The sequence below is a fragment of the Triturus cristatus genome, chromosome 7 (assembly GCF_964204655.1).
Source record: "Triturus cristatus chromosome 7, aTriCri1.1, whole genome shotgun sequence".
Classification (NCBI taxonomy): domain Eukaryota; kingdom Metazoa; phylum Chordata; class Amphibia; order Caudata; family Salamandridae; genus Triturus; species Triturus cristatus.
Genome location: NC_140590.1, coordinates 295,932,372 through 295,955,553, shown reverse-complemented (window position 1 = coordinate 295,955,553; position 23,182 = coordinate 295,932,372). Strand labels below are relative to the sequence as shown.

At 48.7% G+C, this 23,182-nt stretch overlaps 1 protein-coding gene across 1 annotated transcript in view; it reads right to left on the bottom strand.

The window, feature by feature from the left end:
• LOC146809488 (GTPase KRas-like) overlaps window positions 1-23,182 on the bottom strand; it is a 194,178-nt gene that overhangs the window by 20,064 nt on the left and 150,932 nt on the right. The window contains exon 4 of the mRNA XM_085616336.1: window positions 9,143-9,302. Coding sequence (XP_085472462.1) covers window positions 9,143-9,302 — 160 coding nt within the window. The remainder of the gene's footprint in view (window positions 1-9,142; window positions 9,303-23,182) is intronic.

Sequence of the window (23,182 nt, the reverse complement as noted above, 5' to 3'; positions counted from 1 at the left end):
GCTATCCTGGCTGAAGAGGGATGAAACCCTGAAACCGGTCCTAGGATGCTTGGTTCCAGTCCAGGGAAGACCTGGCTTGGCAGTTCGGGCTGGACTGTTCCCATGAGGCACAGGGTCAAGACTGATTTGCATATGACTGGGTTCAAACTGGAATGGCGAGCCAACAAACAATGGATTTAGGCCCAGATCTCTGTACTAGGGTGAACGTATGACATTGTTGTGCATTCTGTCCATCAACTGTTTTTGCATAGGTCTATCTCAAATACAATAGGCTTTAAACTCACGGACAGCTTTAATTCCATGTTTATCTCTGGTATTTTCCCGGCTTCTTGAAAAAAGGCATCCATTCTCCCACTCCTAAAAAAACCTAATCTCCCCTAATCTCCATCTGGGAGATCCGGTTAACTATCGGCCAATTTCCAGATTTCCCTTTCCCTCAAATAATCGAAAAGATTATGAACACCCAGCTGAATCAGTTCATCGAAGAAAATAATTCTCGATCCCACTCAATTTAGGTTACGATCGGAACACAGCACCGAGACTGCACTCATGAAGGCCACTGATGAATTAAAGTTTACCCTGGATGAGGGCGGATCGGCAGCACTGATCCGGTTAGATCTATCGGCGGCCTTTGACACGGTCGACCATTCTATCTTGATCCACCGTCTGGAATAGGCATAAATAAGCCAACCTTAAAACTACTTGCATCCTTTCTCTCGATAGGGAAAACACTGTCAAAATAGACACTTTCTTCTCCAAATCTTTTTCGTTGGCCTGTGGAGTTCCACAGGGTTCATCACTCCGTCCTACTCTTTAATATCTACGTAGCAGAACCTGCCCCTCTCATTCAATCCATCGGCTTCTCGATCACCTATGCGGACGACACGCAAATCGTCCTTTCCACTGCTAATAAATCCAATAATGCTAGCCAACGATTCCAGAATTGTAGGAGTCAAATCAATTCTTGTATGAGCAGACATTGCTTAAACTCAATTCTGAGAAGACCGAGGTGATCCTTCTTGGAAACAATCCCAACTTCTGGTCAGCATCTTGTTGGCCAGCAAAAATGGGGTCTCTCCCCGCTCGCACCAACAAAGCCAAGAGTCTTGTGATCATCTTGGATGATGAATTAAATCTAGGAAAACAAATTAATGTAGTGATTTCATCCTCCTACTACACCCGTAGAAAGATATTACATTTCCTCCCAGTCAGCGACAGGAAGACTTATCTTCACCTCAATACTGTCTAAAATGGACTACTGCAATGGCTTCCACAACGGCCTGCTGAGCCAATATGTCAACAAATTACAGGTTTTGCAGGATACAGCCACAAGACGACTATTAAGACTACCCGGGCATCACTCTGTCTTTCTTGCCATAACTAATCTTGACTGGCTAAATGGAAAGAATAGGATTACATTCAAATCTGTGTAACACCTATAAAGCCTTTCATGACTCTGGACCACTCTTTCTGAAAAAGCTTTCTCCTGGTAGACCCCCACCAGAAATCTGAGATCATTGGGATCTTTCAAAATAACCACCATTAGATATAATAAATAATAAAAAAAAGGGGAGGAAGCAGCTTCTTGGTAGGAGCATCCAAACAATGGAATCTTCTCCCAGAGCAGCCCCCTCCCTTCTATAATTCAGGAAGGTCTTAAAGACCTGGCTTTTTAATCAGTAGTTTCTCTCTCAACACTTGCTCTGCACTCTGACTAGCGCTAAGACACCCCCAGGTATACGTTGCGCTTTACAAGATTTTTTAACATAACATGTGCATACGCGGTTCTTTGAACTCATTCTAATCAATATGTAGGTGCAGAAGAACAAAGAACTCCCTCCTTCAGATATGTGGCCTATCTGAAGACCATCATTTAGTTTCCATTGTTAATAGCATAGACGGTACTATCCCACTTAAACACAATATATGTAATCTGAGTGTAGTTCAGTAAAAATGCAATATTATGCTGAGCCTTACACAGCATGATCTTGACTCTCATCTATGAAAACGTTATCAGTTCTAGTGCTGTATTTAGAGGAGGTTGAAAAACAGGCGCACTATTTCCACTGGGTGGGTGGCCCTCCAAGAGCCCACCAGTGCCATGTCATCGAGCCACTGTGTTCTTGCCAACATAAGCAATACCCATATACGTTCAATAGGTTTGGCTTGAATGATCCTGGTTACTGATTAGGACCACAATCCCATCCTCTCCCAATACAGGGCCTCTGGCAAGTGTCTTCAGTAGGGTGAATTGGATGAAGATTTGCTGGCCCCAAGTTGGGCATGTATATCAAGACTCAACAAGACCTTCCTTCTCAATTTACCAAAGAGAACCAGGCATCAACCCTTGTTCTCCAACAAGGATCCCCGTATCAAGAGGTCACTTTAATCCGGATTACTGTAGATGTGGACTTAGCTAATGGGGCAAGTGCAGTCCAGACAGCAAATTCAAAACATATTTATGTTGAAGATGTGCGCCTTGAAGGTAAATATTTGCTGCTAGTCTGCAAGTTGATAATAAGAAAGGAACCCTGGTGGCTGAAGCATTCAGGCTTCCGATGTTTAAAACTACTTGGTGTATACATGCCTTTGTGGGCATATCGACAAATTCCAACGCCATGTCTTTAGCTATTAAAGATGCAATGATAACCACTGATCACTGAAAGCGAATATGATGTGGCTTGCATCTCCTATGTCTTCTAAATGACTTGCCACCCAAGCAATTGTTAACTTGTGCACTAACGTAGCCTCATGTACATCTTAATACATCTTGAGCAAACACAGCCTCATCATTTCAAACAGTATGAAAAAATACCTTCACTTCTAATTTGAAAGGACATGAAGACCAAATCCTTCCCTGAGCTAGTCATGTACAAGGTAAAGTTCAGACCCTAGCCACTAGCTCCCTTTTCATCGGAGCAGAGTTTACACAATTATGACCCTACCCAACCTAGCCATCAAACCAGACCATGTAGCCATCTCCACTCCGGTTCAGCCTCCATCCTCAGATGCACCTTGGACTGCATCAACACAGCTCATTCTCCTTGCTACTAAATCATAGTTCATGTAGCTCTACCTTTCCTTCGTCTTCCTCCATCATTGCAGATTAGGGTATGGTACTGCTGTGCTTTAGAGTGACCCTTCTGCACAGTACTGCTGGAGCCAAAACAGAGAATGCCTCTGATTCTTGTTATTGGACATTTCACCTACATCATTCATGTGTATGATCTTCCTTGCCTCGGTTATCAATTCAATTGTGATTGCTCGTCTATGCCACTGGAAAAAAGCTTTAAGTGGTAGCTACAACTGTATTATTTATTGGATCTTAGAAACTCAGAGGCAAAGTAGAACCCTACATTTTTTGTGGAGAACCTGCAGAAATGTTGTGGAAGAACAATATGTTGTTCTCTCACTTTTCTAACAGTCTTTTCCTTGATCTGGAAATGGTGAAAGCAGGTAAAATTGTATGGAGATCAGTTTGCTTGTAGACGGAAGGTGATAACCCTGTTGTCCTATCGACCTCAAACAGAGAGCGGATTTAAAGAGCCAGGAGTGCAAGAACATGTATTGGAGAAAGGTCTATACATTTCTCCCCCTGTTTTCTGTTAAACACCCTTAATTTGGATACAATTATGTCTGTAGGGCTTCTAGGTGTCTTCCTTCACTATCACATTCAGCTCTGCGAAGGCCACCACTCTTACCCTCTGACACTACCGCCCTATGCAGTCCTCGAGAGGTTTCTTTGCAACTCCCAGATTCAAATATAGAAAGGGTGCTCCGTTTGCATAGCCATAGTAGGACAGTCATTCCCAGGACACTAAAAGAAAACATCCTCAACTACCAGGGTTGGGGGCCCAGTAGCCATTCCCTGCACTTGGTTCCTCCTGCCCCACGGGATCTGACAAAAGTTAATATATTAATGACTAGTAAAAGAATGGACTGATAGCTTCATATATCAAAATGTTACCATTGTTCATAAGAGCCTTCGCTGCTATTGACTTCTAGCTAGATACATTGTGGATTATTTTGAGGATGCCAATATAGCAAGCATCAACAAATACTTTGGAAAGGGCTGCTTTCATTTTTGCATTATATCGATTGGCCAAAGAGATCTCAACAAGAAAGAGTTCTCCCAAAGCTGCAGCAGTCTCCCTGATCGAGAGGTAGGATAAGTCAAGAGCAAATTGTTACAGCAAACAAATGATGGACGGAATGCTGACAATGCAAACATTCTCCCCCACTCAAAAGATCTGGGTTAAATCCATTGTTCTTTTGCCCACTACGCCACCCCAGTTTGGACCCAGCCATATGCAAATCCGTCTTGATCCTGTGCCCCATGGGAACAGTCCAGACTGAACTGCTAGGCCAAGTCCTCCCTGGTCTTTCCTGAACCTTCAAGTGTGTTTAAAGCTGAGGGTTGCAGACTCAGAAACCGGCAGTTTGGAATCTGAGCAGGGAGTGAAACTCTGGTTGCTGAGGCTCTCAATCACAGCCGTTTACTTACCCAGTCTGAGATGCAGTGTTTGCACCAGGTGATGTATTGAGTTTTGGTTATTGCCATTGTGATGTTTGGCCAGTGGCTTTGATCAGTTGGTGTTTTCTTTGTGATGTAGGAGTAAGTGGAGGTGCACATCCAAAGTAATCATCTAATATATATATATATTCAGTGAAAAAACCATAGGTTTCACACATGTTATAGTTAGCTGGAAATTTTACTGATAAAAAACCAATGAAATTCCCCCGTTATAGTTTGTGCAGGCAACTATAACTCACGCGACCGCAATCCTCTGCTGATGACATATGTGTCTTTATGAAAAAAAAATATTTGTAATATATGTATAGCTAAAATTTAATGGAAGAAGACATGGGCAAATAAGTGTCTAAATACAGTATTAGCATCAGCAGAAGATTGCGGTCGCGTGAGTTATAGTTGCCTGCACTAACTATAACGGGGGAATTTCATTGTTTTTTTATCAGTAAAATTTCCAGCTAACTATAACATGTGTGAAACCTATGGTTTTTTCACTGAAATTGCAAGGTTTTTTAAATGCTAATTCCTAACTATAACGTGTGTGAAACCTATGGTTTTTTCAGTGAATTTGTACGGTTTTTTAAATGCTAAGTTACTTTACGCCATTCGTGGCGTGCGCGCCCACTTAACGCAGTTCGTTCCGTGCGCGCACGGTGTGCTTCGCGCACCGTGTGCGCACAGTGAGCACGCGGTGCGCTTCGCGCACCGCGCGCCAACTTTACGCAGTTAGTGCCGTGCACGCACGGTGGGCACGCGGTGCGCGCCCACGTTACGCTAGATGGGCCATGTACGCACGATGCGCTTCGCGCACCGTGCACACATGGAGGACATATGATGCGCTTCGTTGTGAAAGGTAATATTTTGATTTTTCATAAAAATAAAGTGCCATGCACAAAAGGTGCCCTTCGGGCACCTTTTGCACATGAGGTGGGGAGAGTATGGATATATATATTTTTTTAATTAATTTTTACCGTGCGCGTACGGTAAGCGTAATCGGCGAAATTATCGAAAAAATTAAAATTCCGTTTTTGGCCTTGGGGGATCTTTGAGGACTCCCTCAACATGGCTAGGTGCTTAGGAGCGGTCTAAACAGCCCCTTTACATGTTTTTGGCCTTTGTTTTTTAACCCCCTCTCAGACTGCGAGAGAGAAAATGGCGGCCGCCGCTTCCTGGTTTCGACCGATTCGAATGTTTACTAAGATCTAACAGCCAATCAGAATGGCGTGCGCGTACGGTAAGCGCACCGTAAGCTGGCTCAGATATATATATTGATTTAAAGGCTATTTTCTCAGAATCTACTGAACAGATTTACACCAAACCTACAAAAGGCACTTCCTTGACCTGTAGACTACCTCTCTGCCAAATTTCAAGGAACTCTGTTCAGCCGTTCGGGCTGTAGCTGTGTCTAAAGGTCCTATGGAAAAATGCATGGGAAAAACGCGTTTTGGGACCCCCCTTTTATCTCATCCCCCGATTGACGAATCCCCCCCGAGACTTTCAGGGTAGGAGCGGAGCGTAGCGCCCCATTAGTTTTGAAAATTTCGCGAGGATTCGTCGACCGGCGCCAAAGTTATTCCAAATAGAATGTTGCGGTTTTCCTATGGAAACAGGGTCCTAACTATAACTACCTACTGGCGACCGCCAGTAGGATATATATTATATATTATATATATTTATATTATCTACTGGCGGTCGCCAGTAGATAGTTATAGTTAGGACCCTGTTTCCATAGGAAATCCGCAACATTCTATTTGGAATAACTTTGGGGCGCTACGCTCCGCTCCTACCCTGAAAGTCTCGGGGTGATTCGTCAAGCGGGGGCTGAGAAAAAAGGGGGGTCCCAAAACGCGTTTTCCCCATGCATTTTTCCATAGGACCTTTAGACACAGCTACAGCCCGAACAGCTGAACAGAATTACTTGTAATTTGGCAGAGAGGTAGTCCGCAGGTCAAGGAAGTGCCTTTTGTAGGTCTGGTGTAAATCTGTTCAGTAGTTTCTGAGAAAATAGCATTTAAATCAATATATATATCTGTAAGCGCGCTCTGTGCGCTTACGGTAAGCTTACCGTACGTGTACGGTGACGTGCGCAAGCGCGATTCTGATTGGTTGTTAGATCAAAGTAAACATTCGAATCGGTCGAAACCAGGAAGTATCGGCCGCCATTTTCTGTCTCTCGCACTGAAACAAAGGTTGATAACATGAAAAGGGGGCAACGAAGAGAGTTGCAGACCCCCTAGCGTTCGTCAGGGGGTTCACAACGGACCAAAAAGTATGAAAAATAAATTTAATAATTAAAAAAAAAAAAATCGCCGAGTGCGCGTACGGTAAGCTTACCGTACGCTAAAAAAAGATAAAATAAAAAAAATTAACAATCACATTTAATATATAAATCTAAGGACCCCCAAGGGAGAAAAAAACCAATTGATATTTAGTAAAAAATGGCGTGGCGTGCACGGTACGAAATGCGCCAGGTGGGCGCTCGGTGCGCGAAGCGCACCGAGTGCCCACAGCGCGCGCGCAAAAATTTATAAATAGATAACTTAGCATTTAAAAAACCGTACAAATTCACTTAAAAAACCATAGGTTTCACACAAGTTATAGTTAGCTGTACATTTCACTCGTAAAAAACCAATGAAATTCCACGTTATAGTTCGATCAGGTAACTATAACTTGCGCGACCGCAATCCACAATGTGTCATTTGAGAGGTCATCATTGATGTGATGAGTGATGTCACTGACCATGTCATGAGTGATGTAATATGTGACATCAGCAGTGGATTGCGGGTGCGCGAGTTATAGTTACTTGATCTAACTATAACGTGGAATTTCATTGGTTTTTTTACGAGTGAAATGTACAGCTAACTATAACTTGTGTGAAACCTATGGTTTTTTAAGTGAATATATATATATATATATATATATATATATATATATATATATATATACACATATACATATACATATACACACACACACACACACACACACACACACACACCTCTTTCTGATCTCTTGCAGGCTGTCCAGTATATTTGCTTGAGTCTCGTCTTATTTCATTTGCTGCTTGTTTATTCATCAGTATTATTCATGCATTATATTTACCAAGTGTGTTATTATTACTTGCATATAAACATATATATCTTTGTGTATTTGAATCTTGTGCATTTGGCATCTGGGAAAGCCTTTCTGTTACAGAGCATTGTGTAAAATAAAACCCCAAGCCTTATTCTAAAGAGAGAGTGTCCTTGCATTTTGTAAAATAAAACCCTTCTCTAAAGGCGGTGTTTGTTTTGTGTTAAAGTCTTTGCTGCGCCGGGTGTTGAGCTATCGTGTAGGAGCTGTATTATCTGATAGGCACAAGCAAGACAGCCTCCTGAGCAGGACCTCAGGTACAGAAAAGGCTCCAACCACCTTAAACATGGACTCTGCCAGCTGAGAGTCTTACCCCCCCACCTTAAAGTGTGTGTGTGGGGGGGTCTTTCGGGTAGAACCCAAGCAACTCGTCCCAGCTCCGCATCGGAACCACCGCGGTGCTATGCATCCTCAGCGCAGGACCACCCCCTGCTATTCAGAATCACCAAAGCATGACATCTTCAACACAGGACCTCGCATTGCACCCCCATAGGAACTGCCGCTGCATGACAATCAACGCAGGATCTCACATCGCAACCCCACAGCTCATAGGAACCACCACTGTGCGATGCATACTCATTGTAGGATTTTGCTCCACACCCAGGATTTCTGGTACTTTGTTCAGCGGGCCTAACCTGGTCACTGGTCGACTCCATCATGGTTGGACTGAAGATGTGACTTTGTCCTGATCCAGTGCTACCAGATAACCAGTCGGTCCTTTGTGTTTTTATTTTTACTTAAACCTTTAAAATTGTATATTTCCGGTTTTAGTGACTGGATTTTTGTGGTTTTGATGTCAAATAATTTAGTAGAAAAAACAATGTTTTAACTATTTTTCTAAACTGGATTTTTTGGGGGGTTTTAGCTTTATTACTGTTTGCGTGCTGCATTCATATTTTACATACTGCCTTGGAGGGAAGCTTTTGCGGCAAGGTAGCACAGGAGTAGGTTGGGGTTTGTTTGTGTTTTACCCGGACAGGATTTGCTGTTCGAGTAGAGTTTCACCTTGGTCCATCAGTAACCCAATTTCTCGCTGTATTACTTAATTTTCTATTTTAAACAGCAACCAGAAATGATTTGCCAAAAAGTTAACAAAGCAAGCAAGGTAAAAGCAAAGTAGGTGCTGGTAGTTTCGAGCGAGTTGGCATTTCAGAGCAGCAAAAATGCTTATTTTATATCTGTTCAGCATGGGAAACAGAGGGAGTGCTTTTTAATAAGGTAAAGTAAAAAGAGATGACTTCAAATGAAAAGCCTGCAACACACCATATTGTTGTTCTTTGACGAAGTTCATTAATATCCATAAGTACATTCAGTGTATTTGTTTGAGGGTTCATTCGGACCCAGCATGAATAACGTGAAATGTGTACCATGATAAAATAGAGTTATCAAAATTGCATCTTAAAATTCACAGATAACACCATAGAGCTCTACATTTGTGACCATGCCCATCAAGTATGGCAGTTACATTATGATACCCACTTGTCTTGTTTTGGCAGAGGTCTCAATGAAGGGAATTCCATAGCTCTTTGCCAGCTCCTGTGCCTGTTTTGTATCAACAGTCCTTGAGGGCAGGTCACATTTGTTGCCCACTAACACCATTGGGACATCATCAGAGTCCTTGACTCGATTGATCTGCTCCCTGAAGGAAGGAATTGACAGAACAAAAAAGGCTGAAGACATTCTCTGATACAATGTACAAGGATTATAGGTTACAAGAGTCAGAAATTTAGTGTGCAAAGATTAACTTGGAAAATTTGACCAGGCTTTGAAAACCGTGGCACAAGTAGCACAAACCACCAAAATCCAGAATGAAATAAAGATGCTGATCAAGCTAATCACCACAATAACTTGGGTGGTCCTGGAGACTCCATAAGGCATGTGACCATGTATTAAAACTTTTTTTTTTTTTAAATTGCAAAGAAGATTTCAGCAGCCTGCATACAGTCACTAATGTTACGTATGTTTATGGGCAACTTCAATATTCACTGGAACAACTCGGAAGACACCAGTCTGTAACCTTACAAACCATCTTGAAATACACTATCTCAAACAACTCTGCAATGAACAGACCCATAATAAAAGGCTCCACTCTAGGTGCGATAATAACGAAAAAATAAGCTTGTCTCACCTTCATCCGTCACACCCATCGACTGGTCAGACCACCATTTCATAATCTTTAATATCAAGACACCTCAGATCCCACCCAGCCAACAAACCTACACACTGGGCTAGGAACATCAAACAAATCCCAATATCCAAATTGGAATCCAGGATCTGTGCCCAACTACAGTATTAACCTTTCACTCACGCCTTTGATGACCTCACCGCCCACTAGAATACAGCGATGACTGACGTTATTGACCAAGTGCCACCACGCAAACTAAAACAAGATAGAAAAACCCAATCGAAATCATTGTTCAACTCAGTTGTCTCCTCTTGTTAAGATCTAAGAGTCAGAAAGGATATGGAAACAAAAACCCTCTACAGTGTACCTTTTACTCCCAAGAACTGCATGGTTTTCCTATAGGAAAGGAATTTTTAGAGAAAAAGCCATTTTCTTTTGCAACTCACTTGACATTGTAAAGAACTGACTCAGGGAGCTCTTCAACATAATTAATCTATTCGTACCTCTCCACACGAGATAACAGCCACCAATGAATGCTGTTTCTGAAAGAAACACGTTAGATTCCTCACCTTAGAATATCCCCAGGCGTCAGGCTGGATCCGGAAAGATTTTTGTAGCAATATCCCTTGTGCCTCGCTAGGCGTAGTCTGCGGCTCCGCGTCAGTCGTTGGCGTCATGCGCCAGAATGACGGAGTACTTAGACGCCGCCCTCGCGCGCAGACGTCAGTTCTTTTTTCCGCGCCAGACAGCGCCGATCCGGGAAGAGCTTACCCCTTCTGTCGACTCTACTCTGGTGCCGGTAGGATGCCTGGGTTTAAAGCCTGTGACTCTTGTCATCGACTGATGTCGGTGACGGACCACCATCGCCGGTGCTTTTACTGCCTGGGGGCCGACCACGACGGGGAGTCGTCCACCCCGATTGTCAGGCCTGGACCTCGAAGGCTAGGCAGGAGCGGTCCCGTAAGCTTCGGCACTCGGCTTTGCGCCGTTCACAGTCCCGGGCCAGGAGGAGGTCCAAGGACCGGTCGCAGAGCCGCAGTCATCATCATCGCTCGTCGGGCTCGAAGTCTTCGGGTAAGTCAAAGCGATCGAAGAAGTCCAAGAGGCGACACCGCTCTCCGGACTCCCCTTGCCGGACTCGGCCGAGGGTCAGGGTGGTCCCACCCCCGCGGCTCCGTTGGAGCCGCGTCCGTCTCCATACCCGCCGGTCCCTGGGACTGACGCGACTCCTGCGGAGGTCAGTGCCTTCCTCTCGGCCATGAGGGACTTGGCTCCGCCGTAGACCCCCCGCCAGCGTGCCTTCGGGCCCCGTGGGCTCGACTGGGCGACCTCGCGTGCCGGCGGCTCCGGCCCCGGCGCCGTCGACTACTTCGGTCCCGACGCCGCAGGTCCCCGAGGGATCCAGGCCTGGATCTTTGTCGGCGCCGGTCGACCTCAAGATGCCTCCTCTGCCGGTGCCGACACTGGTTCCACCTCCGGCGCCGTCTCTGGACAACGCCGTTCCCTGGTTTAGCCCCTGTCCGGACCCGGCGCCGCACCAAACGCCGATGGATGAGCGTTTCATGTACCGTCCGGCTCCGATCATTCCTCCTGTTTATCAGGAATCGGATGACGGGGACGACTGGGTGGGGTCTGAGGACCCTATGCCCATCCAGGGCCAACTTTCACAGGACTGGGCAGACGAACTGGGGGAGGCCAGTGGTCTGGACACTTCACCGGACGCTGGTTTCAGCTCTCCTCCGGCTGTGGCCTCAGAGGAAGGTGCAGCTTTTTCAGTGGTGCTGCGCAAGGCGGCCGAAGCCCTGGGGCTCGAGTTGCCTGCTGTGGCCATGAGGACTAATATCCTCACAGAGGTGCTTCAACCGTCAGCAAGCTCCACAGAGCCTCTGCTGCAGTTCAATGAGGCCCTCGTCGACGTTCTGCAGGGCACTTGGTCCAAGCCCTCCACAGTTTCTCCTGTGGAGCGGAACGTGGCCCGGCGCCACCACCCTGCTCTGGGCGACCCCAGTTACCTGTCCGAACACCCCACCCCCGAGAGCTTGGTTATCCAGGCCTCCACTTCCCAATCCTTCTTCCCGTCTGCTCCTCCGGATCGGGAATCCAAGAGGCTGGAAAGTTCGGAAAGAAACGGTTCTCTTCCCTGAGTTTGGGCCTGCGGTCTTTAAACACCGCTTGCCTCTTGGACCGTTTCTCCCACTCTCTGTGGGACGCGGTGGAGGATGTGCTGCCCCTGTGTCCGGAGGAGGCCCGGACAAGTCTCTCCCAGGCACTTGCTGACGGGAGAGATGCAGCGCGACATGCCATACGGTGTGGACTTGACACCACGGACTCGCTGGGTAGGGCGATTTCCACCACGGTGGCGCTCCGGCGCCACGCCTGGCTGCCGTCCACGTCTTTTTTGTGGGATGTTCAAAGTACCCTCATGGATATGCCCTTTGATGGCACTTGCCTTTTTGGGGAGAAGGAGGATAGTGCGCCGGCTCGTTTTAAGGACTCCCAGGCTACGGCCACGTCCTTGGGTCTTTCGGCCCCACAGCCGCAAACTTCCGCCTTTCGCCCCTTTCGTGGCCAAGGAAGGAGCGCCTCCTCACGTCCGCCTAGCCACCGGCCGCGGAACCAACCTGCACGCAGACGTGGGTTCCGCCGTGGCTGTACTAGAGGACAACGTGCCGGTCAGTCTACATTCACCCCGGCAGCATCCGCCTCAAAGCCCTCCTAGTCAGAGCTCTCAGGCCCATTCCACGCCAGTGGGCGGCAGAGTTCGCCATCACCTGCTCCACTGGCGATCCATCACTTCGGACAGGTGGGTGCTGCAAATCGTCCGAAGGGGCTACTCCCTCCCCTTTCGAGACGACCCCTCCAGCCATGCCACCGCAGTGCCACCGTATATCGGAGGATCACTTGAATCTTCTGCGGGAGGAAGTTACGGCCCTCTTGGCCAAAGAGGCCGTCGAGCGCGTTCCTGGCCCAGAAGTAGGCCATGGCTGCTATTCCCACTACTTTCTGGTTCCCAAGAAGGGCAAAGGGGGTCTACGCCCTATCTTGGACCTCAGGAGCGTCAACACCTTCCTCCGGAAGGAACGGTTCAAGATGCTAACTTTAGCTCAGGTTCTGGCTGCCCTCGACCCTGGAGACTGGAGACTGGATGGTAGCGTTGGACTTGCAGGACGCCTATTTTCACATCCCCGTCCTGCCGGCCCACCGGCGTTACCTGCGGTTCACAGTGGGTCAGGAGCACTTTCAGTTCACTGTGCTCCCCTTCGGCCTCACCAGTGCCCCTCGGGTGTTCACGAAAATGATGGCGGTGGTCGCAGCTCATCTGCGCAGATCGGGGGTTCCAGTCTTCCCCTATCTCGATGACTGGCTGTTGAAGGCGGGCTCGCCCCAGCAAGTCGTCTCCCGCCTCCAGACTATGGCCAACCTCCTGCATTTGCTGGAGTTCTCCATCAACGTGCCAAAGTCACACCTGAGACCCTCCCAGAAGCTCCTCTTCATCGGAGCTGTTCTCGATTCCGGGCAGTTCCGGGCTTATCCTCCGGAACAGCGGGTCCGGGATATTCAGGCTCCGATTCCCATCTTTCGGCCTCTATCCTGGGTTTCGGTCAGGTTGGTGCTGCGGATTCTGGGGCTGATGGCCTCCTCCATCCTGTTGGTGCAATACGCCAGGTGGCGAATGCGGGCTCTGCAGTGGGACCTGAAGTTTCAGTGGGCCCAGCAGAGGCAACCTGTCCGACCAGGTCTTGATCTCGGAGGGCACTGCGAACCAGTTGCAGTGGTGGCTCACGGACCGCGATTGGGTCAGCGGCAGATACCTCTCCCTACCCCAACCGGAGCACGTAGTAGTGACGGACGCGTCTCTCCTGGGATGGGGGGGGGGGGGGCCATATGGGAGAGGCGGAAATCAGAGGACTCCGGTCTCCGGCGGAGGCTCATCTCCATATCAACCTTTTGGAGCGGAGCGCGATCCGGCTTGAACTGAAAGCCTTCCTTCCCTCTGTCCGGGGAAGTGTCGTGCAGGTGTTCACGGACAACACCACCGCCATGTGGTATAGCAACAAACAGGGCGGGGTGGGGTCGTGGACCCATTGTCAGGAGGCTCTGCGCCTCTGGACATGGCTGGAACACCAGGGCATCACCCTGGTGGTTCAACATCTGGCGAGCTCTCTGAACGCCAGAGCAGACGAACTCAGCCGCCGGTGCATGATGGATCACGAATGGCGTCTGAACTCTGACGTGGCGCAAGGTCTCTTTCTGCAGTGGGGAGAGCCTTGGTTAGATCTATTTGCCACCGAAGAGAACGCGCAATGTCAGCAGTTCTGCACGTTGGAATTTCCAAGGCAGCACTCGCTCGGAGACGGTTTCGCCGCGAGTGGAGTTGCGGTCTGTTGTACGCCTTTCCGCCTATACCACTTCTGCCGAGAGTGCTGAAGAAGATCAGGCGCGACCAGGCCCAAGTTATCTTAGTGGCTCCGGATTGGGCACGAAGGTTGTGGTATCCCGAGCTACTCAGTATGTCCATCGATCCCCCGATACGACTGCCTCTTCAGGAGGGCCTTCTGTCGCAGCAGCAGGGGACGGTCCTCCACCCGAACCTGTCCAGCCTCCACCTCCATGCGTGGAGATTGAGCGGCGGCAGTTGATGCCATTTGACTTGCCTCCTGAAGTCTGACGTCATTCTGGCAGCCAGGGGTCCCTCCACAAAGACGGTATACGCCTGCCGGTGGAACAACTTTGTGGCATGGTGCACAGCAAAGGCTGTGGATCCCCTTTCCGCCCCTCTTTCTGAGGTTCTCCTCTTTCTTTCTTTGGCCCAGCAGGGCTCTGCTTTGGGCACCTTGAAAGGTTATCTTGCTGCAATCTCTGCCTTCTTACGGCTTCCTGATCAGCCTTCTCTTTTCAAGTCCCCTGTTGTTTCACGTTTTCTCAAAGGCATTACTCACATGTTCCCTCCTGTCCCCTTCGTAATGCCTCAGTGGGACTTGAATCTTGTTCTGACCTTTCTGATGTGCGCTTCTTTTGAGCCTCTTCACAATTGTCCCATTCGTCTTCTGACCCTGAAAACTGCTTTCCTGGTAGCTATCACCTCGGCTAGACGGGTGAGTGAGCTCCAGGCTCTATCATCTAAGCCTCCCTTTCTTTCCGTTCATCCGGACAAGGTTGTCCTCCAGACTCGTCCTTCCTTTCTACCGAAAGTGGTGACCCCCTTTCACATCGGGCAATCTGTCACGTTGCCCACCTTTCCGCCTCCGCATCCTTCAAAAGAGGAAGAGAGGCTCCACCGTCTGGACGCAAAACGGGCGATGTCCTTTTATTTGGACCGCACCAAACAGTTCCGGGTGGACGACCAACTTTTTGTTGGATACGTAGGAGCTAAGAAGGAGAAAGCGGTACACAAACAGACCAGCTCACGGTGGGTCGTGTTGTGTATTAAACTTTGTTACTCCTTGGCAAAAAAGGACCCTCCTGTTGGGTTGAGGGCCCATTCCACCCGGGCCACAGCAGCTATTACTGCCCTGGGCCGGGGAGTTCCCTTGCAGGACATCTGTCAGGCGGCGACGTGGGCTTCACTGCACACGTTTGCCAAGCACTATTGCCTGAACAGCCAAGTCCGGAGAGATGGCTACTTTGGCCGTTCTGTTCTCCAGGACTTTCTGGTGTGATCTTGGTTCGCAGACCCACCACCGGGGTTGGTGTTGCTGGGGTATCTATTCTAAGGTGAGGAATCTAACTAACGTGTTTTTCAGATGAACAAGTTACTTACCTTCGGTAACGATGTATCTGTAAGAAACATTAGTTAGATTCCTCACCGACCCACCCATCCTCCCCGTTTTGCGAACTGACATCTAGGGTTAAGGCTATCCTTTTCAGGGCCCTAGATTTTTTGGCACCAGTGTCAGTCTCTTGCATGGCTCTGCATTCCTGGCGCGGAAAGCTATGTACAAGAACCGACGTCAGCGCGCGAGGGCGGCGTCTAAGTACTCAGACGACGTCATTCCGGCGCACGACGCCAATGACAGACTCGGAGCCGCAGACGACGCCTAGCGACGCGCAAGGCGTATTGCTGACGAAAAATCTTTCCGGATCCAGCCTGACGATATTCTAAGGTGAGGAATCTAACTAACTAATGTTTCTTACAGATACATCGTTACCGAAGGTAAGTAACTTGTTTGATGGAATTTCTAACTTCTTCACTGATAGTAGCAAAAATTTGAGCAGTCCATCAGCCAAGTCACAAATCGGACATCCCTACCAACCTCCCTACTGACTCACATCCCACCACGGTAACACCCACCTCCAGACTTAACTAATGACCCAATAGCTCCAAGAAAAATTAATGTAAACTATGATCTCCTTCAACTGAAAAACAATGATAATTGGTCTGACTTCAAACCTATGACAAAGTGAAGTCTTCAATATAATTGCGAACTTGAAGTCCACATCCCACACTACTGATCACCTCCCATCCACAAAAGTGGAAAAACTCCACCATATCACCACCCCATTCAGGACAAAAAAACGTCACATCTTTCTCCCCAGGCCATGTAACGACTGACTCCAACTATGTCAAATCACACCCATACTCAAAAAACCAGTAGTGGACCCAAATGACCTTAATCTCAGACCCATCACCAACCTTCCGTTCCTAGCCAAAAAAATGAGCAGTGCGTCCTACTGCAACTCAACCAATATAGACAAATTCAACCTCCATGACACCTTCCAATCAGGATTCGTGAAAGGTTGTAGAAGCTGCTATGCTTAATATTTCAGATGACATTCACAGATCCTTAGATGAAGGGGACACATGCCTCCTAATCCTACTGGACTTATCTGCGGCTTTTGATACCCAGCATTACTCAAGACCAGCACTGGTATCAATGGCACAGTCTTAAGATGGTTCACATCTTACCTGCAACTTTGCTTGCAACAAATAAAAAAAATCAACAACGGTCTCTCAAAACCTACAGTAGTTCCACTTGGTGTACCCTAAGGCTCAATTCTCCTCCCATCCCTTTACAATCTCTTCATGGAACCCCTTACTTTTATCCTGAACCAAACAGGGGTCAAATATTGCCTATATGCTGATGACACCCTACTCTACTACAACATTAAATCACCCAGTGACATCCTACATCTAAACGACACACTAATCAACCATTTAAAGTTGAACCCCTAAAAAACGGATCTACTTTTCTCCCCAAAAAACAACAAACCTCTACCAATCCAAGATGGTCTCATGAATTTGGATGCCCTAATCTTTTCTCTCACACTATCCAACTCTGTCAAGTCCTTTGGCATCGACCTGAACAAAAACCGGTCAAAGAAGAAACACGTCAACAAATCAGCCAGAGGTTTTCATGTGTAATGCACTCAATCATGCGCTTGTTAAGCGCGGCTACTCACCCATAAGGGTCTCAAGGCGCTGGGGGGGGTGCGCAGGTTCCAGTTCATCAAGGAGGGGGGGGGGGGGGGGGTCAGTCGAGAAGATGGGAATTGCTGTTGTCTGAGGTGGAGCGGAAGGGCGTTCCAGGACTTTGCAGCGAGGAAGGAGCGGCCTCCAGATCTGTTTTTTCTGGTGCATGGGACCACAGCGTAGGAGAGCTGGGCTGATCGCAGGGTCCTTTAGGGTGCATGGAATTTGAGTCGGCTGTTAAGGTATGCTGGTCCGGTGTCGTGGAAGGCCTAGTGTGCGTGGGTGAGCATCTTTAAGGTGACTCTTGCCTCGATGGGGAGCCAGTGGAGTGTCCACAGGTGCTGGGAGATGTGGCAGTGTTTTGGCAGGTTGAGGGCAAGTCTTGCGGGAGCGTTTTGTATGTTCCGTAGCTTGCGGTGAGGTTTTTGTTTATTCCGGCATAGAGTGCGTTGCCGTAGTCGAGTCTGCTTGTGACGAGGGCGAGTGCTGGTCTTTCTGTGCTTGAGGGGGATCCATTTGAAGGTCTTACGTATGAGGCGGAGGATGTGGAAGCATAAGGACGAGACTGAGTTGATCTGGCGGTCCATTTTGAGTTCGGAGTCCAGGATGATTCCCAGGTTACGTGCGTGGTCCGTGGGGGTGGGCGGGTTTCCGAGGGCGGGGGGCCACCAGGTGTTCCATGATAAATACTTCCGTCTTGTTGGTGTTATGTTGTAGGCAGCTGTTTTTCATCTATGTGGCAACGGCTTCCATGCCTTCTTGAAAGTTGTCTGGTGGTGTTGGGTTAGTTGGATAGGGAGAGGATGAGTTGGGTGTCGTCTGCGTATGACACAATGTTGAGTACGTAGGTTCTGACGATGGGGGGCGAGTGGTGCTATGTAGACGTTGAAGAGCGTAGGGCTGAGGGAGGACCCCTGAGGACTCCGCAGGTGGTAGGTTTAGGGTCTGAGAGGAAAGGGGGGTGCGGAGTCTGACCCGCTGTGTTCTGCCAGAGAAGAAAGAGTGGATCCAGTCAAGGGCCTTGTCCTGGATCCCTGCGTCGCGAAGTCTGTGTAATAGGGTGCGGTGGGATACTGTGTTGAATGCCGCTAAGAGATAGAGAGGAGGATGAGGGCTACTGTTTCTCCGTTGTACAGTAGGGTGCGGATGTTGTCTGTTGCGGCAAGGAGGGCGGTTTCCGTGCTGTGGTTTTTCCTGAAGTCGGATTGGGAGGAGTCGAGGATGTTGTGCTCTTCGATGAATGTGGCAAGTTAGCTGTTTTTAAAAAAAAAAATTCTATTACTTTTTTCTTTCAACCTGCATATCACGTTCATATACCAATACAAGTACATACCACTTCTACCTCAGACGAGGTATTGAACCAGCCCAACAATGAACTCAGGAATACAGTCCAATTCGCAGTCCTTTGGACGTTGTCCAAGCATTCACGGTTTACTTTGTTGCTTTTGTATCATGGCATATTATCTTAACTGTAATCCACCTAACCCCTACCCACAACTCTCCCAACCTCCCCCCAAAACTAAACAACCCTCCCCCAACCTGCCGGGTCCGTCTAAGTAGAGGTCCATGCATCTCAATGCTCGTTAGGGGTCTCCACATTCCTCTCCTCGTGGCTAGCCCCCCCACTGGCAGTCGTCCCCTCTCGTGACCCCTGCGTGGATTGTGAGGCCTGTCCAGTTACTCCCTGAATCATCACCCCCCACGCCAGCAATACCTCAGGTAGTTTATCATCCCTTCTTGTGGCACGCATATGCCCCTCCTTGGCCAGAGCCCACTCCTTTAAGTCTGTTTTCCATTTCGCCAGTAAGAGCCCCTGCTGGGTTAACTAGTGAATCGCGATGCCCCGTCTAGCTATAACAAGGCCCAGAAACTGCCTACTAGTCTAACGTTTAGGATCTCGGGGACTCAGACCCAGAAGACAAGGGCGCGGATCCATGTCAATGTGCCACCCTGTAATTCTAGTCAAGTGCTCTAGGACCGCCCTCCAGTACGTCTTAATTATCGGACAGGTCCCCGCCATAGGCGGGAAATCCGCCGGGGCATGGTGACATCTAAGGCAGTGTGGATCCCTGGAGTTGTCGATGACATGAAGCCGCCTGGGTGAGAGATAGGTCATGTGTACCATGTTATACTGGATTTGTTTGAATAGATTGCATACAGACACCTTCTGCACACTCATGTATTTTTTTCCCATTCGCGAGACGTGATCTCCTGCGGACACACCCGCTGCCACTTCTCCTCTATCTTTAGGAGTCCATGTGGCAAGTTAGCTGTTGATGGCTTTCTCAATAACTTTCTCAGGGAACAGGAGCAGGGAGAGGGGTCTGTAGTTTTTAAGGTCGGTGGGTTCCCCCGAGGGTTTCTTCAGGAGGGGGGTTGACCTCTGCGTGTTTTCAGTCATATGGGAACGAGGCGGTCTCCAGGGAGCAGTGGATTGTGTGGCGGAGAATGGGTGCGATGGTGTCGGCGGCTCTGTTGAAGATGTGGTGGGTGGAGTGGATTGACTTTATAGTCTTCAGTGTGTCTTTGGTGGTGAGGGCTGTCCAGCTGTCGATCGTTGGCTTCTGGGTGTTGGGGTTTGTTGGTGGGGGTTTCGTGTGTTCGTTGTCGTCAAAGTGGACGTAGATGCTCTTGATTTTGTGGTGAAAGAAGGTGCCGAGTTTGTTGCAGAGGTCTTGTGAGGGAGGAATGTCAGTCGACTGGCTGGTCGGTTGGGCGAACTCCTTGATGATGTTGAAGAACTCTTTGCTGTTGTGTGCGTGTGTGGAGATGCTGGCTTCAATCGCTTTTTTTGTTGTTTCTCTGATGAGTTGGTGGTGGGCGTTGGTAGCGGCTTTGAAGTGGTTGTGGGCTTCTGTGGATTTGGTGTTCCTCCAGGTCTGTTCGAGGCGGTGGCAGGTGCGTCTGGACTCTCGAAGTTCGGAGGTGAACCATCTGGCTTTCTTGGCGTGGGTGTTTTTCTTGAGGAGGGGCTATGGTGTTGGTGCTGTTGGAGATCCATCTGTGCAGGGTTCGAGCTGCTGTGTTGGGGTCGTCGTTTTCTGCGATAGTTGGGGCGGAGTTGCTGTGTGAGGAGGTAAGCCGGTTGTCGGTGATTCTGGTCCAGTTTCTTCATGGGAGTAGGTGCTGGTGTCTGTGGAAGATGGGTGTTCTGAAGGGTGGTGTGGCTGAAGGTGATGGAGTTTCCTGTAGTGAAGAGGGGGTCGAGGGTGTGTCCTGCTGAGTGCGTGGGCTCAGTCACGATCTGGCAAAGTCCAATGTTGGGGAGGTTGTCCAGGAGGGATGCGGTGTTGGGGTCCAGTTGGTTGTCGATGTGGAAGTCGAAGTCTCCCAGCAGGGTGTAGTTGGTGGATGCGATGGCATTCGGGGAGATGATGTCCATGATGGAGTTGGTGAATGGTCCGCAGGGTCGATAGAGGAGGGTTCCTTGGAGGGTGGTGGTAGGGTTGAACATCTTTAAGTGTAGATGTTCCATCAGGTCTGTGGGCTCGTCGGGGAGTGTGCTCAGGCGGAGGGTGGATTTGTAGACCATGGCAATTTCTCCTCCCGGGAGGTTTGGGCGGTCCTTCCTTGAGATCTTATACCCTTGGGGAATGGCGATGTCCGGTCCCGAGGTGGTGTTGGTCCAGGTTTCGGTGAAGAACGCCACTTCCAGGGTGGTGCTGTTCAAGAGGTCCCAGATTTTGGTGGCGTGTTTGTGGAGGGATCAGACGTTGAGGAGGATGCATTGTAGACACTTCGGTTGTGTTCTTGTGGGCGGGTTGCGCTGGGTCCTTGGCGGTGCTGCAGGTGTGCCGGCAGCGGTGACAGCTGAAGGGTCCGTGGGTGTCAGCCCGCGAAGCTAGCTTGCAGTTTGTTGTTGCGGCCTGGGTTAAGTTTGTGGAATGTTGCTGATCCTTAGTGGTGGCGGTGGTGCGGAGTACCAGGGTTCCTGGCGCTGGTCGGGTCTCGCGCAGACGGGCTTGCCTTTGGCACGCCTGCTGCGTGCGTCCGCTGCAAGGCCGCGCAGCGGCCTGCATTAAGCAGGGGAGGGAAATAGCAGCTGAGAGGCGGGAATCGGCGAGTAGGAGGCGAGCGGGGCCTGCGAGCAAGGGGAAAACAAGAAAGAGCAAAGCAAATAAGGGGGGAAAAAACTGAAGAAATTAAGTCTACACAAGAAATAAACCAGGATTACACCAATGCAGGGCTAAAAACTTACACCATGTGGCAGAAAACGGGGCAGGCATGGAGAGCGGGTCGAGGACGGTCTCGAACCCTGTTCTTCTGGCTCAGAGGCAGTGACGGCCAGGTGGAGCTGCATGGAAGGGGAGAGCGGTTCCCCAGGCATGAAGAACCTTTCATTCCCCCTGATTTTTTTTTTGTTTAAATATCTTTAATGGTATTTTCTGATTTTACATGACTATCATCACGATTTTGTACAAAAATATTTAGATGTTTATAACAGAAATACAAAAATACAAATCACATATACAGAATAGCATTACCCGTTTACAGCAGCATATAATCAACTTTGACGTGCCATTCACCATTACAGATATTTATATCTCACAGTGCATATGTTCTAGCGTCTCTGCATGCCATTGCCCACAGTTTTGCTACATCATGAATTGTAAATTGGTGTCATTGCTATCCGCATCGTACTCATAACACATCTACCCAAGCAGTTATGACAGGATCTTGTGTGTGTATACCATATACATACAAATCTTTGCCATTCGGGCCTGATCATCAATTTACTTCATAATAGAAAAAAGGAATTGTAGGATGATGGAACGCAAATATTAGTCACTAGTGAGTACCAATAAGTCCCACTTTCTAAGATATACAAATCAAACAAACTTCGAACATAAGAAGAGAATCTGCCATCTATAAAATACAAACTATCAATTTTGCACGACCGGGTACGAAGGTGCATTATCGGTTCATTTCCACATAACCATGTATCTAATGGATAGTTGAAGTAGTGCATATAACAAGGCAAGATAGCTTGCCAGCAAAGAGGGCCTTTGTCCCAGAGGACGGATGGGGGTGTGAGCGGCTATCTATTGCGGACCAGGGGGCGCGATATTTTCATATTCTGTGTATACTGAGGCGTGTCTACTCCACTTGGCTGAGAGATGGGGGGGGGGGGGGAGGGGGGTTAGTTGGTTTATCACTGATTAACTGTTGGGGCGGTATCAACTGCTATTGGGTTGCCGGTCAGTAAGGCAGTGAGCAATGCATCCCAGCTTTGTGCAATGGGAAATGTACGGAGCCCCGCTGTCTCCTCTCTATGTAGTGCCGTACTTTCCGCCTGTGCCCATATTATGAGTGAGCACTTCCAGCTAAGTAGCTCTGGAGGGACTGCATTTTTCGGTTATTAAACGTTTGGCAGTAATTAGACCCAAATCTCGGAACCTCGAGGTGACTTTAGGTTTTTTGGCTCTAGTGTAGAGCCCTAGAAGGCAAACTTCCCATGACAACGGCAGCGGCGTGTTTGTGCATGAAGCTAGGACTGACTACTTCTTGCCAGTAATGCTGAAGGGATGCGCAATCCCACAGCATATGAAGCAGGTCTGCATCAGGATACTGGCAGCGAGGACATGCAGACGTGGGGATGTGAAAATATCTATTTATCATGTCTGGCGAAAGATATGCCCTCTGTAGAATATACGTTTGAATAAGCTTGAACCTTGAGTTACTTGATATGTTCCTAGCGCCCGCTAATATGGCATCCCATTCCTTGTTAGTCCAAGGCTGGCGAGTGTGTCTGCGAGTGTGTCTGCGAGTGTGTCTGCGAGTGTGTCTGCGAGTGTGTCTGCGAGTGTGTCTGCGAGTGTGTGAGTGTGAGTGTGAAGCGCCTCCACCAGCCAATGTACCACATTTGACCCCTCTCCCATTACATGTAAATATTGTACTAGCAGATGTGTCGGTGGCTCAATTGACAGATCCTCCTCTCCCCCTCCTCCTCCCCCCCCAACCCCCCCGGCGGCTGACAAAGCCT